General features: G+C 40.7%; 1 protein-coding gene across 1 annotated transcript; it reads right to left on the bottom strand.

Annotated features, from left to right (window-relative positions):
- Positions 1-39: 39 nt before the first annotated feature.
- On the bottom strand, positions 40-16,312 carry LOC117450766 (ras-related protein Rab-35). The gene is made up of 8 exons (XM_071203956.1): positions 15,467-16,312; positions 14,633-14,830; positions 11,595-12,382; positions 9,660-9,710; positions 3,439-3,562; positions 2,961-3,085; positions 2,470-2,594; positions 40-2,099 (listed from the first exon to the last, which is right to left on the bottom strand). The coding sequence occupies exons 3-8, from the start codon at positions 11,647-11,649 to the stop codon at positions 1,950-1,952; spliced, it is 630 nt and encodes a 209-aa protein (XP_071060057.1). The 5' UTR covers positions 11,650-12,382; positions 14,633-14,830; positions 15,467-16,312; the 3' UTR covers positions 40-1,949.

Here is a 16,312-nt window from a genome sequence, read left to right as displayed (position 1 = left end):
TTTCTTAAGATAAAAAAAAAAATGGACATACAAACTGAGTCTGGATTTATTGCTTTATTTGGATTTGGACACATTTGCTAGGCAACAGATTTTTATTAAAAAAACAATAATATACTAATGAACATTTTGGACCTGTACTGCGTTGTTACACACACACACACACACACTAGTCTTGGATTACAAGCCTCACTCTAACTGAAATAAGGCTGACCCATCACACAGGTTAGTGTGAGGTTACACTTTAGTAACACCCAGTTCCCTTTCAGTGGTAAATACGTTTACTGTATTAAGACAAAACTAAAAATAAAACATTGGCACATAACAGTGGTTTACTAGTGCAAAGTTAAAGGACCGTACCGGAGATTAGATGTTTTAGCTCATACACCACAACCACACGCTTTTAATCCATATCTAAAAATAGGGCTGCCTAATATATCAATATTTCGACAACAGACTCCATATCGTCTCTGGTTTCGGATATCGTAATATTGTGTTGTCTTTTCCTCGTTGTAAAGGCTGCGTCACAGTAAATGTATGTACTTTCCTAGGTGTTATATTGTTTCCTTTTAACTACTAATTCATTCAATCCATTTATAATTATTGATCAAAAATATATATTTTGTGAACGTAGTCATTATCATCACAATTCCCCGGGTACAAAGATATTTGATTTTGTTTTCTTAAGACATCTTTACGATTTGTTTTGTTGATAAAAGGCAACAATTTGATCTCTGCAATAACCATCACAGTTGCAAGGAAAAAAAAGCCAATTGAGTTACTACATTTCCACTTGGACTTTTGCTTTGTGTTCTGGAATCTTTTATGAATTTTGAGAATCGCTGGTAGGACTTAATTGCCACTTCCTGTGTACATTTTTTATTATAAAGAGCACTTGGTAATTGTGCGTAGTTTTCCCGTACATCAGGCGTAGACAACACTGCATCCGGCATGTAAAGGGCTTAAAGTGAGTCTCGTAGCGGTCACTTCCTGTTGCTTGCTTGTGGAGCTATCACTATGAGTACATATTGACATGTCTTCAGGTCTGTCTTATATCCGTCATCTGGTGAGGCAAAACACATACTGGGAAAGAAAGCGCACTACATTTCATGGCATCTGTCCAATAGCTTTAAACATTTCTTGTGTTCAACGTTATGTTGGCAGCAAAGGAAGGTAAGAGGTCACCCAAACGTTGAGATAATCTCATTTCAAATTAATCTGAGCTTTAATTTGTGGAAACTATGTTGAAAATGTATTTGTTTCGGATTAAATAAAACATCTGGTAGCATCACCTGGGAAATATTTCACCAATGTCATTTTAAATTAATCTAGAAACTAATTAGCGGGTTAAAATACTTTGAAAAGTTATTAGTAGAGTCCCGTTACAAACAAAAAAAGTATATGCAAACACTGATCTATAGATGGTATTTTCAACAGCAAATCTGAGCATTCATTTCTAGAGCTGCCTGACTTACCAAGAAAGTCTCCATCTGCACGGCAGCGGAGCAAAATACAGGAAACGCTACAGCAATCCTATTTTTTATACTACTACTTTACTTAGAGGTTGTGTTCTTATTATCCTTGTGTGAACACTTACCTGTGTTTCACTCTTATTTCTGCTCTGACACCTGAAGGGCACGCTTTGTGTTTTTCTAATGAGCCAACAGTCTTGGCTCTGCAGCGTCCAAATAGCATCTACAATGTGATTGTGGTAGTAAATGGGCTAAAGTTTCACAGAAAACCCCCAGAAGGATCCTTTAACTCGTTGACCCTCCAGGCTGCTACATGCAGTCAGTGCTGACGGACTGTAAACCCTCTGCCTCAGGTCCCCTCTCCACCTGCAGCCAGTGAACGCCACACTTCCAAACGTCTGCAGTTTGACACGCAGAGACTTTTCTCCTAAGGCACGTTTTCCCCCATCTTGTCTGAATGCTCTTCGTGGTGGAGTCTGTTCAGCAGCATTTCTTCGCTCTCTTCCGGCGGTCCCGGTCTCGGTGGGAGTTGATGTTCACCGTGTCTTTCTCCCGCTCTCGCTCCCGCTCCGCTCGGTTCTGGCTCTGCTTCTTGGCCCGGAGCACCATGTGGGTGAAGGCCATGAACATCTGGACAAAGCAGGACGGGACATTTCAATTAATAGTTTTTCAAATGAAATTAATTAGGATTTTATAGATGGAATATGGGGTTTTTTGTAAGGTAAAAATAATAATACAATTTAAAAAAATATATATATATATATATATATATATATATATATATATAAACAAATAAAATTATTATAAACAAAAAATTATTATAAATAAAAAAAATGCATAAGGATATAGAAAGATTGAAATTAACATTAATATTTATTTTAGGATTGATGTTCTATACATGGGCCAACTACCTGCAAACATATATATATATATATATATATATATATATAAGTAATGTCGAATACAGTATGGTGACTTTATGAAATCATTTTGAAGTTACCTCTTCCACGTTTATGTTTTCTTTGGCACTGGTCTCGAACACCCGAACCCCCATTGACTCCCCAAAACGCATTGCATCCTGGGTATCCACCTGTCTCCGGGTGGGGTCGTCACTTTTGTTTCCCACTAAGAGAGGAACAGGGGAAATTATACATGACTATTTTTCAGGACAGGAACAATTTCAACGTCATCTCATTGCATGAAAAGACTAAAACAAACTGGGACTTTATCCTTAAGTTAGTATTGTGTATACTATCTGTTAATTAGTTCTCTCACTTTATCTATGAGAATTGCATAGAAAAGGAAATGATGATTTTAGAGAAACCATTTTAATTCCAATATTAGCTTTGTGATGGATGCAGCAGTGGAGCCTCCAGTGGCCCTTCAATGAACTGCAGTGTCTGCCACTATGTCTGAGCCTGAGAACAGTCCACCATGCAGAGCAGATCACATGAAACGCACTTTAAACTGAAATAAATACGGTGCACTCACCCAGGATCTTGCAGACGTTGTCACAGTTCTGGGAGATTTCGTTTAACCACCTCTTAACATTTACAAAAGACTCTGGATTTGTCACATCGTAAACTATAATGACCCCGTGGGTGTTTCTGTAGTACCTGCGCAAAGAAAGATGAATTCATGAAGTGATACACCAGGGGGCTCAAATGAAAGATGAAGAGACAAAACAAACAAATGGAAGGATCTTGTAAACTAAATATACGAGGTGAAACTTTAAACTATATCTTGGTGAAAGATAGAAAGAAATGTGAAAATTAAGATGAGAATAAATTATATTAAATGATTTTCACTGCTTTCTTTTTCTTCCTTAAATCTGTTGTTGTTTGATGTATTTATTTGTTGTGTATGCCCTGTAACAATATTATTTCTTAAAAAAAAGAAAACATTTACAAAAAAAAGTGTGGAAAATTGCTGAATATAAAAGCAGTGTTGTTGCGTGTAGGATTATTACGTTGAGGTGATGGTTCTGAACCTCTCCTGCCCCGCCGTGTCCCAGATCTGCAGCTTCACCCGCTCTCCATCGATGTCCACGGTGCGGATCTTGAAGTCCACCCCGATGGTGGTGATGTAGCTGCCTGCAGGAGAGGAGCGTAAAGCATCAGACCCACAGAGACAGGCTGTACTGAGACTGTACTGACCCACAGAGACAGACTGTACTGACCCACAGAGACAGACTGTACTGAGACGGTACTGACCCACAGAGACAGGCTGTACTGACCCACAGAGACAGGCTGTACTGACCCACAGAGACAGGCTGTACTGAGACTGTACTGACCCACAGAGACAGACTGTACTGACCCACAGAGACAGACTGTACTGAGACTGTACTGACCCACAGAGACAGACTGTACTGACCCACAGAGACAGACTGTACTGACCCACAGAGACAGACTGTACTGAGACGGTACTGACCCACAGAGACAGGCTGTACTGACCCACAGAGCCAGGCTGTACTGAGACTGTACTGACCCACAGAGACAGACTGTGCTGAGACTGTACTGACCCACAGAGACAGACTGTACTGACCCACAGAGACAGACTGTGCTGACCCTGAGAGACAGACTGTGCAGACCCACAGACAGACTGTACTGACCCAGAGAGACATACTGTACTACTGACCCACAGAGACAGACTGTACTGACCCAGAGAGACAGACTGTACTGACCCACAGAGACAGACTGTACTGACCCACAGAGACAGACTGTACTGAGACGGTACTGACCCACAGAGACAGGCTGTACTGACCCACAGAGACAGGCTGTACTGACCCACAGAGACAGGCTGTACTGACCCACAGAGCCAGGCTGTACTGAGACTGTACTGACCCACAGAGACAGACTGTACTGACCCACAGAGACAGACTGTACTGACCCACAGAGACAGACTGTGCTGACCCTGAGAGACAGACTGTGCAGACCCACAGACAGACTGTACTGACCCAGAGAGACATACTGTACTACTGACCCACAGAGACAGACTGTACTGACCCACAGAGACAGACTGTACTGACCCACAGAGACAGACTGTACAGACCCACAGAGACAGACTGTACTGACCCACAGAGACAGACTGTACTGACCCACAGAGACAGACTGTACTGACCCACAGAGACAGACTGTACAGACCCACAGAGACAGACTGTACTGACCCACAGAGACAGACTATACTGACCCACAGAGACAGACTGTGCAGACCCACATACTGTACAGACCCACAGACAGACTGTACTGACCCAGAGAGACAGACTGTACTGACCCACATACTGTACAGACCCACAGACAGACTGTACTACAGACCCACAGAGACAGACTGTACTGACCCACAGAGACAGACTGTACTACAGACCCAGAGAGACAGACTGTACAGACCCACAGAGACAGACTGTACTGACCCACAGAGACAGACTATACTGACCCACAGAGACAGACTGTGCAGACCCACATACTGTACAGACCCACAGACAGACTGTACTGACCCAGAGAGACAGACTGTACTGACCCACATACTGTACAGACCCACAGACAGACTGTACTGACCCACAGAGACAGACTGTACTGACCCACAGAGACAGACTGTACTACAGACCCAGAGAGACAGACTGTACTGACCCACAGAGACAGACTGTGCAGACCCAGAGAGACAGACCCACAGAGACAGACTGTACTGACCCAGAGAGACAGACTGTACTGACCCAGAGAGACAGACTGTACTGACCCACAGAGACAGACTGTGCAGACCCAGAGAGACAGACTGTACTGACCCACAGAGACAGACTGTGCAGACCCAGAGAGACAGACTGTGCAGACCCACAGAGACAGACTGTGGCATCTGGAGCACCTGACCTGCATGCACTCATCCATTCCTTACCATAAAGACAGCAGACACTAGCTGTGACATTTACATTAAAGGTGACATGTCGTGCTTTTCCGGTTATTGCCCGCCCCCTTGTGTGTTATGAAGGTTTTTATGCATGTAAACGGTCTGCAGAGTCAAAACCCTCAAAGTACACCCTGTAGGGAGTAAAACTCTAAAACAGAAAATACCTCCCCAAAACGCCTCGTTGGAGATACGTCACTGTCCATTTGATTCTTCCGGGGACATCATGATGTCATGTCGTCCCCGGAACGAAATGGACCAATCCGTGGAGCCGTTACGTTACATCCGCGCAGCCGTTACGTTAAGCCCCCGCTGATTGGTCCAAATTGACCAATCCACGGACTTCCTCACACACTCAGTGCATGCAGCTCTGCTCTCTCCTCCCTGGCTGCAGGCTGATAACAGACAGTTGGGATCACGGCAAAATTCTCTCTGCAGACCCATTCTCACAGCGATTATCAACCTTTTTCTTACTCAATATCAAGCCACACTTATTGTTTTTACTTCGGCTGTGACTTTGTGTGTGCTCAGGGTGAGTTTGGCTGTGTATCACTAAACAAGGAAATCACACCGCCACGGAGCTCAGCGCGATTCACAACGCCCCGACTGGTCCCGACCAATCGGAGCACACTGGGCTCACAGGGAGGGGGGGCAAGAGCTGCAACGAGCCGTTTAGTGGAGAGAGTGAATACACATACTTTACAGAGATGCTGTATGCGAAACCAATGTGAGTTTGGAAAATTGCACAGTATAAATCTATTCTAGTAGACCTCAACAATGGAATTATGAACAGTGGAAATGGCATTAGAGGTTTCTCAATACTCTAATTTTCCCTCCTCGACTCCTCGGTCCTCCGGTAGTGACCTGGAAATGGATTTCAGCGCGCCATGTTGAAGGACATCTAATTTCTCTAAATGCACACCGAGGATCGAGGATCGAGGAGGCTCTCTGGAGGAGCTCTAACCGAGGAGACACTGATGGTTCCTCCACGGCTCCTCCGCGGATGCATTTCCGGGAACGGTGGAGGCGTTACGCACAGCCGGACTTATCTCAGCCAATGACAGCTCTGCATGCATCCCCTGGATATTACTTTAGAAACTGCTTTCATCGCGTCGCGATGTTTCCAGAGAGAACAGCTGTGAGGTCCGTGCAGAAAGCAGAGCAGTGTGTATAATATATATCACTTAGTATAACAGGCCTACATTACTCTCTGTATGTGTATGCTGTAGTTTAGTAGATATCTACAAACAAAGAGTCGATATTTTTCTAAGACCATTTAGTGCTTCACATGTAAGGGATAATGTGAAGCGACGCGGTCATTATGGGGAAAAGAACACTGACAGGCTGATCAGGAGTCGACGCAAAGTGGAGAGATCTAGATCGGCATGAAGCTTTTCAGCCAAACTGTATACAGTTAAATCGAGCGGATTTATTTGTGCAGATGTGAGCATCCCTAACAATGGTCAATAAATCCTTGACAGCGGTCTGTCTGTTCTGGATTAACAACGTGTCACGTGTTCTGAATTGACCAATCAGAATCGAGTATTCAACTAAACCATGTAATAAAATAAAATACACAACGGCTGTAGCCTGTTTATATGCTTTAGGAGCTGTAGGTGTGTGTGGTACAGTGTGTAGGTGTGTGTGGTACAGTGTGTAGGTGTGTGTGGTACAGTGTGTAGGTGCGTGTGGTACAGTGTGTAGGTGTGTGTGGTAGGGCTGAACGATTAATCGATTTTAAATCGAAATCGCGATTTTAAATGATGCGATTATCAAATCGCGAAGCCTGCGATTTTTTTTAACATTTTATTTTACAATCTTTTTCTTTTTTTTCGATTTTTGTTTTTTTCTTTTTCTTGTGTTTCAGTCATCCACACCAATCAGAAGTGCTGTGCTCCACATGTACCAGCCATTTGTAATCAATCAGAAGCGGCCCATGATAGAAGGTGAGTCGAGGAGGGGAAATTAGAGTATTGAGAAGCCTCTACAGGCGTTTAAGGGAATAACTATTTTCTCCAACCTGGGTTTTCTTTTTGTGGTTGTTATTCCAGCAACATGAATAATCAGAAGATCTCACAGATATTGGAAAACCAAAAAGTAAAACATAGTATTTTATATTATATTGAGCATAATTCAAATTATTAGCTACAATAAATGTCTACTGGCAACATAAAGGGGGCCTATTATAGGCTAATCATTTGCTCAGTTTCTATGAGCTGTAAGCGCAGTTTTTCTATACTTCACTTATTTTACTGGATTTTCCTTCTTATAATTTGTTACAGATCATACTGGAACCAGCAACAGAAATGCACTGCAGGTCTAAGCATGGTAAAGCCTATGTTTGCATGTCCTGTGTGAGTTAAAGACTTCAAAAATATTCAAATATAATATACAATATTCTTAAATATATAATAAAATTATGAGCCAACCTATATCACGATATACACAAAAGACACTTTTATATTCTTTGATGATATCCTGTATCACCATAACGCCCAGGCCTTTCCTACAAAGGTGTCAGTGTTGAAAAGGGGAGGGGACATTGGGGGACAGGAGATTTCTTCTACATATACCATTTTTGGGAATGTGATTGGTGGGTCAGAATAATTACTTACAAAGATCAGAAACTATTTAAGACATGTTTAAAGTTACTGATCATTGCTTGCCTGATTTTGGTCATGTGAAAATAAACCTTGATAGAAGTGTTTCATTTGCTAGTCAGCAAGCAAGGTTTTCAAACATTAAGCTTTGAACAAGTGGGGACAAAAGCCGCCATGCCAAAAAGGGGTGGGGACACTGCATCCCCAGTGTATGACACCTATGTATGACGGCCTCCAAAGAAATTGTCTGGAATTAGCCTGAAAAGCCATAATAACGTGTTGTGTGAAAATGCAAGAAATCCACCAAATGCACATAGCCTTGAATAGTACATGTTAAATATTTAATGACAAACGTTGAGGAAGTCTTTCTATCCATTGACCCCCCCACAATGTCTTCATGTTGTACACACGGTTTCGTCCCTGTGGAGCTGCAGACAGGTCAGGACAGCTCTAGCCCAGCAGAGATAAGATGGCTCACCTGATAACATGCTTGTAATTCTCTGCCTCACTGTAGAGCATGAAGTGTTGTTTCAATTGATGTTACATGGTTTTTGTTTTAGCAGAGCACTAAGTCTTCTCCAAGTGAACTTTGATCCCTTGGATTGGTGTGTTTGGTAGTAGTGCTGAACGATTAATCGATTTTAAATCGAAATCGCAATTTTTTTGAAATGCGATTTTTTTTAAACATTTTTTACAAATTGTTTTCCTTTCTTCCTGTGTGTCAGTCATCCACACCAATCAGAAGTGCTGTGCTCCACATGTACCAGCCATGGTTAACCAATCAGAAGTGGCCCATAATTGAAGGTGATAGACAGACTGATCCAATCACCTGCCAAGTATTTTTGAAAAACCTTTCCAAATGGCTTCAGATGGTTTGGTCAGGTTAGTAATGCTCCATCACATGTTTCTATGACAGGGTGAATCTTAAACTGAAGCTTGACTTTAAAGCAACCCAACGGAAGTTTCATATAAGTTTAGTTCTTTCACTCGTAGCTCGGGCTGCTAGAGACGGGAGCACGTTGATACGACCTTCCTAGCCGGAGATATGGCCGCATTTGATTTTACAATAAACTTCCGTTGGGTCGCTTAAAAACAAATATCGCAAATCGAATCGCAATATTTGTCAGAAAAATAGCAATTAGATTTTTTCCCAAAATCGCGCAGCCCTATGTAGATCAATAAAAGAAAGAAAATAAAAGAAAGAAAGCTCCCGAGCAGAGCAGCAACATAGCGATCCGTTCAGTCATCCAGTGGACATTGTAAGGCTTATCAAATCTATAAAATATTTAAGATCTCAAAATCGTCCCCTTTGGCCCAGATTGCCGCTTCTCACACATCCATTCCTGTCTGGTTCTCATTTTCGGTTCCTCTTTTAAACAATCAAGAATCAGGAAAAACAAATGTTTATATATAAATGTATACATTCTTACAGTATTTTTTTACCTGTAAAGCATTTCATGTAACATTTTGTTCCTATTTTATATGTATATGATGTTTTTATTACTGCACTTTACTTGCATTATTGGAGGAGCCTGGCACTTGGCGCCAAAGGTGACGCTGTAGCTGTTGTGCATATGACAATAAAGCCTTTCAATGTTGATGCTCTCTGGGTATTCCTATTTCCTACTAATAAATACAAGCTCTCGTTCGGAGGAATGTCCTGTCATTGGACTTGCAGCAGAGGTTGGAGACTCACCAGTGAAGGAGTTGTCTGCGAAGCGGAGCAGCAGGCTGCTTTTCCCCACATCTGAGGGAGAAGCACATCAAAGATTAGCTCATAAATAACTGCATGGAAATGAATGCGACCAATCAGGCACAGACCAGACGAGTCATGTCTATCAGAAAAATCTCCTCTTTCCTGAGAGACAGTAGTAATTAAAACACAGGAGGGGCAGGAAAACCAAAGTGAAACGAAGCGAGATATAAGAACAAAGTATAAACTCAGGCTGGAGGAAAAGACAAAGACATGCTTGTTTAAACGGAGATAACTCTCCTGAAAACGGTTCCTAGAACATTTCCCCGAAAAAACATGTGCTAACTTGTTCAGAAGAGACTTGACCAACCAGAATGAAGCAGCTGCATGCTGGGAAATACAGAGACACAATCTAAGGCTTTCACTAAATGTTGATCAAAGTTTCTCTGGTTTATTATTTATATGTGTTCAAGTCAAATGATTATGCTTTTTATTCTATAGACTACTTTGATTATGATATGTTGTTATGATGCTATTAAGTTGCAGAACATGATAACTGTTAAACAGAACTACAAAGATGCAATGTTTAGACCTCAGATGATGCAAATAAATGCTATTACATGATACAAAATAAAATCCATATTTGGTGGAATAACCCGACATTTATCTCAGAGGTTTAATGCTTTGAATTAAATGATGTCTACTTCAGAAACATGTTGTGAGTAGTTTAAAGGATACAAACATAAAGGTTATTTTTACTCAAACACATCATTGAATACACTTTTAAAAGGTGGTCTTTTTCCCAGAGCTGTGTACCCAGTACAGTATACCTCAAAACTACCACAATATGTTGTGAAAACTAAAGCATCACTGCAAGATATGTGTTGTAATGCAATATGTTGGTAAAACAAGTCTAAAACCGGCAGAAGTCCTTCATTGACTGAGTGGCTGTCTTCAGGTGCATGTGATGTGCATTACATTATCTGAATTACAATATTGATCCTTTATGCTCAGGTTACTTTGGAGAAATGTCCCAAACAGGCAGCCTGAAAAGTCCAAATATTATTACATCAATGAATAATGGTTAATATTGAATACTTAACGCAGTAGTTCAGTTAAGCCTGACCTCAGACAATCATTGTACACCTACGAGTGCCTCTCTGAAAACGTTGTTTAGCAGCGTGGCAGTTTAGGGGCGTTGAGGCAGTTTACTGCACTGGTTGGAGAGTAGGCGGTTTGAAACTGGGCTGAACCACTGCAGGGCATTTCCTTACACCTTTCAGAGTGAGGAGGACAGACTTTATGATCTCTCAATGTCCTGAATCTAGCAAGGTAATGTGATTCATGCACATTTTCAATTGGGTTCATTTAATAGTTTGTCAGCTTTTTGACTTGAAAGATGAGCAAAACCTGCAGGATGTGTTTTTCTCAATCCAAATTGGCATTGCTTCTTTTGTTACTAGTTCCCCTATATTGTCATCAGTCTTGAGTAAAAAATAGTATTTCGGGCAAAATTGCACATTACCATTAACTAAGAAACATACAGCTCAAGTTCTTGATTATGTTGTTTCAATCAAATCAGATTAGTTTCTTTTGTTACTAGTTTCTCCAATGTTGGTTCCAGCTGATCAAAAGGTCAAATTGTGTTTATTTTCTTTGTATAATAACTGGCGTTTTAGGCTTTCATTTATGTGCAAACTAATGACCAAGGTGAAACATACAGCTCATGTTTTGTCAATACTAATATACTTTACTTCTTTTGTAACTCGTTTCCCAAATCTCCTTTAATTGTTGTTTTCCTAAGCATTAGAGAAAAACCTTTGGGAACGGCTAACTCGTAAGGTGCACATGAATGCTGTTTCTCTCTTGTGGGCCTCCATAAACAACATGCTTTGACTTCAGCAGAGTATTTCATATGAATAAACAAAAGGCACTAACTGGAGTCTCCGATGATGAGCAGTTTAAAGAGATGATTGTAGTCCTTCCCCGCCATGTGGAAGGCCTCGCACTGTATTCCCAAGTCAAATCCGTTTCATAAGACGAGGCGATATTCCTGATCTCCCCGGTGTTTCCTTTTATTATTCCCTCCTTATGCTACGAGCTCAGAGCAGCACAAGAGTTTGTCCAAAAATCACAGGCATTCCCGCGCCAATGAGACGACATTCCAGTTGAATTTTCTCTGCAACTTTTTGGGAGTTTCGGTTCAGAAGTTCACATCATGTCCGTTAGGATTCACGGTGGGAGCACATCCGTTTCTGGAGATTTCTGCATGTATGATTCATGCTGAGAGCGGCCGCGTGGTCGCACCTTAGTTCCAGTTCCACCCGATGACACTCCAGCCGGGGATTTCCAACAGTTTCTACACTAACTCGCTGATTTTCTGACATCCACAGTTGTGTCAGTGAACGGTCTCCTCTTCTTTAATGCAGAGGTCTATGCCTTCAAATGGCATGCATGATGGGGGATTTTGCATCTGGTGGTTGTTGCTCTGACAGCCAAATGGACGGGTGTTATTGCCCTGAAATCCACCACCACCTTTTTTAATAAAAAAGGAGAAGCGAGAATAGGAGACGTTCCTCTTTTTCTCTGCAGTTCAGTCGTGGTTACATCTGCAGAGTTTCATTTGAGCCGCCCCGTTCATTTCAGTCCAGTTCCTCTGCGTGCTGGGTTAAAGCTAATCCCACATGAGGGGGTTTATTGCTTATTCAGTCCAGGTTTACAAGGTGCTAAACAGAGAAAAGAAACAAATAGGTTAACGGTTAATGTTAAGAAATAGTCCAGTGCTGTAAAAACACATTTGAAATATGTGTACAAGTATAATTTTGACATACTTTACCTAGAATATTTACTACTTGATTAAATTTCAGAGGAAAATCTGACAAAATGGCTACGTTTAGTTTCTTTGAAGATTCAGATTGAAACAAAATAAAACAATGATTTATAATATATTGTATTGCATTAATGATTTCTTGGTGAAATCACAAGTTACTTTGCGCTATATAAACTTCTCGAGATAAAACAAATTGACCATAACACATGCCAATACTTTGAATGCAGGAGTTTTTCTAGCCACAGCAAATCCTTACGATACGATTGTGTTCTAAGTACTACTAAAATCGCAACTTTTCCTTAGTATTTGTTTTTATAGCCAGATGATTTTGAATGTTTGTGATGCACTGAAAGAAGAAGAGTTTGAATATATGTTTAGAGAATTCACCTCCTTCTTAATGTAAATGAATTATTTAGAAAGATGCTTGGATCAGCTGAAAACAGGGCTGCTTTTCTGAAAAACTCATAAAACTAACTTGTTATGAGCTACGTGGTTCTCACAGGACAGTGGCCACCATACAAACAGTATAGACCATGATGCATTGCTGCAGATTAAACTAGCCAACAGTTAAAAGTTGGTAAAAACATCTACTGCAGTAAAATGTACCACAAGGCAGCGGTAATATGAATCCAAACATTGACAGACAGGAAACATACTCCTGCACAATCAATACCTTTTTCTATAACTACATTTAGATGATGCATACTTATACTGAGATAAGACATTTTGAACGAAAAACTTTGACATGCAGTGGAGTCTTTTCACAGTCTTATGGGTTATTTGAGTACCTGGATACTTCTTCCACCACTGCCCCTGTGATAATCAGTTCTTGTTTTATTGTTGTATGCACTGTATGCCCTTCCTTAGCTCCCTCCCTGCTCCTCAAACAACAGCTGAGTCACTAAATATAACTTCCTCATCCTGCTGAATCCACCCCCATCTTAAAACTTAGCAGGGTTAGCTAGGTAGCACCAACACAAACAGTCCCTCTGTGTAGTTGCCAATGCGTTTCCATGACTTGCACTAAATAGGGAAGTTCAAAGTGGAGTTTGGCAGGCTTTTCCATGAAAACAGGAAAGGCTGCTGCTGCCATTTGAAATAAGTAAATGGGACTTTGCTAATGGGAGTTAAAAGAGACACAATGCGTTACATTTAGCATGGAAACACAAATGGCCGCTTATAAAACGTGTCAATGAATGATTATCTCTCTATCATAAAAGGTTAACGCCTTGAACTAGACAATTACAAATGGTGCTAAATCTCACATTAGTCATCATTCAATTCGGCTTAGTATGATCCCTCATTTGTTTGTGTAAAGTACAGACGTAATTATTGACTTCAAGTTAAGGCATAATTATATATCTGGAAGGGACGAATTGAAGTATAGTACCTACACATTGAGAATATAAGGTTTAATTCGCTTGGCACGGGGTGTGAGCACTTACAGTGAATATGCAGATTTGTTTCCAATATTTTGAACGCAGTCTGGCGTAAATGTCTAACAAACACCAGACGAATGAATCAGCGGCCACAGGTCAACCAGAAAATAGAAGTGCACAGCTGGTTTACCGAAAGGTCGAAACGTAATCGTTGTCTACAACTGAATTGGCACTAATGTTTATTAATTTAGTTAAAAGTTAACCGTTTAATTCAGCTGTGTGTGACACTGACTTAACGACACGCCAAACTCCCAACGAAAAGCTCTTATTTTCATGTAAATCAATGGGAATATGCAACTTTAAGCCTTTAATTTACTTTAATAAATACATAAAAGGGTGATCTTCAATTCGGCACACTTAAATTAGGTGGATATTGAAGTATTAAATGTGTCACCTAAGTTTCGGCGACATAATGTTACGGTTTCTAACAGCGAATTGAGTAACATTTTCTTTAAGGTACACATTGACTACTTAAACCGGATGAGAAACAAGGCCATAACAGTTCATACAAATCGCAATACGTGTTTTAAAAGATGTTCGCCGCTGCTAAAGAGCTAGTAAACTTTAAAACTTCTAGATTTTTCTATCCAGTCTGGAGTGACGGTCTGTGGCCTCGCGCTGACTTGCTCCCGACAGCAAGACGTCAGGAAACTTCTCACTCCCCGGAGAAACTTTGGACTGCTGTTTAATAAAGACATCACACTTACTTTGGTCATTTACGTGTACTTGTTGGTCTGTCGCCGGGTCGTGTTTACATATCCGCGGCAAACGTTGTTTCTGTCCCGGTGGAGTAGCTGGAATCCTGGAATGTCTCGACCACACCTGCCTGTCTGCAGCTGATGACCCACTCTCATCATCTGAGGCTGCCTTCACGTCATGTGGGAAAAACCTACACCGGGCAACCGCTGTGTGCAGACGGTCATTTGTTTGGTTAAATTCAATACAAATATGACGATTTAAGATTGTTTCATTAAAATGTGTGTTGGTTTATTTTGGATAATAGTATCTCTGAATTCCTTTGAACACAAACCGTTGAAGTATTTTTAATTCACTCTCATTATGTCTATTAAGAGTTTTGCTTAACTTAAAACTATTTTGTTTAAAGAAAAAAATAGAGCTATATATTATGGAAGCCCATTTCCGCCACTTGAAAAAAATAAAATCCCCATGAAAAGTCATAATTATGAGATAAAAAAGTCGAAATAATGAGATAAAAAGTCATAATTATGAGATAAGAAAGTCGAAATTATGAGATAAAAAGTCATAATAATGAGATAAAAAGTCATAATTATGAGATAAAAAAGTCGAAATAATGAGATAAAAAGTCATAATTATGAGATAAGAAAGTCGAAATAATGAGATAAAAAGTCATAATTATGAGATAAAAAGTCATAATAATGAGATAAGAAAGTCGAAATAATGAGATAAAAAGTCATAATAATGAGATAAAAAGTCATAATTATGAGATAAAAAGTCATAATTATGAGATAAGAAGTGCGCATGCGCTGCAGTGGCGCTGTCTTCAAAGGTCCCTTCATCACCTTGCTGCTCTCCACCATGCAAACGGCATCTAGTAGAGATGTTAAGATTCACCGATTCGCATCGGCATAAACGTTCAAGATGCGAGTGCACCGGTTGAAAGAGTGCACATCGGCTACAGTTTGGGTTGAACCGGGTTGAACTCGCGATGCATCGATTGCGTCAACGCTCAGCAGAGACGATCTTTGATTTGGATATTTGCTTCGCCCGAGGCCGAGAGTCTCAGTTATCAACACACACGGAAGTTGAGGAGAAAGAGAAACACAGCGCACCGAAAAATACCTACAAATCAAACGTTTGGCAACACTTCGGATTGTTCAAGAAAGACGGTGTAATAATCCTTTATGCTATATAGTTGACCGCAGGTCATGGAGAGTAATAAGGTATCCGTAGACCTTTGTATGAGGTATCTTTATTACTCAACAGGTCTACAGCCATGATACATAGATCCGTCCTAGATGCGGGCTTGCATACACACAGTATCACTCCGCAGCCGCACCCCATCAGTAACGTCCTGATGGTATATGTGCGCGGCACTATATACTACAGTCAACTTGAAAAATCGCTCGCAAATTGTAAACGATGCCGAGCCGCTTTAAAGTACACAAGTAGTACGAGGAACTTAGCGACGCACATAAAGAGGCGACATGGGGTCTGCGGCTGAAAAGAGAAACCTGAAAGTTAGACATATGAGTTAAATCACTCAGTGAGGTGATCTGTCAGAGAGAGTGGTGTTTAGTTTACAGCAGCCTGTGACGGTCAATAATAATTTAAATGTCTTCCTTACTGTAAGCAGTTATGAAATACCTGTTTGTGAAAGGTTATTTGTATTCTTTATTGTTCCTATA

This window comes from Pseudochaenichthys georgianus, chromosome 8, assembly GCF_902827115.2.
Source record: "Pseudochaenichthys georgianus chromosome 8, fPseGeo1.2, whole genome shotgun sequence".
NCBI classification, from domain to species: Eukaryota; Metazoa; Chordata; class Actinopteri; order Perciformes; family Channichthyidae; genus Pseudochaenichthys; species Pseudochaenichthys georgianus.
This window is presented reverse-complemented; position numbering and strand designations above follow the sequence as displayed.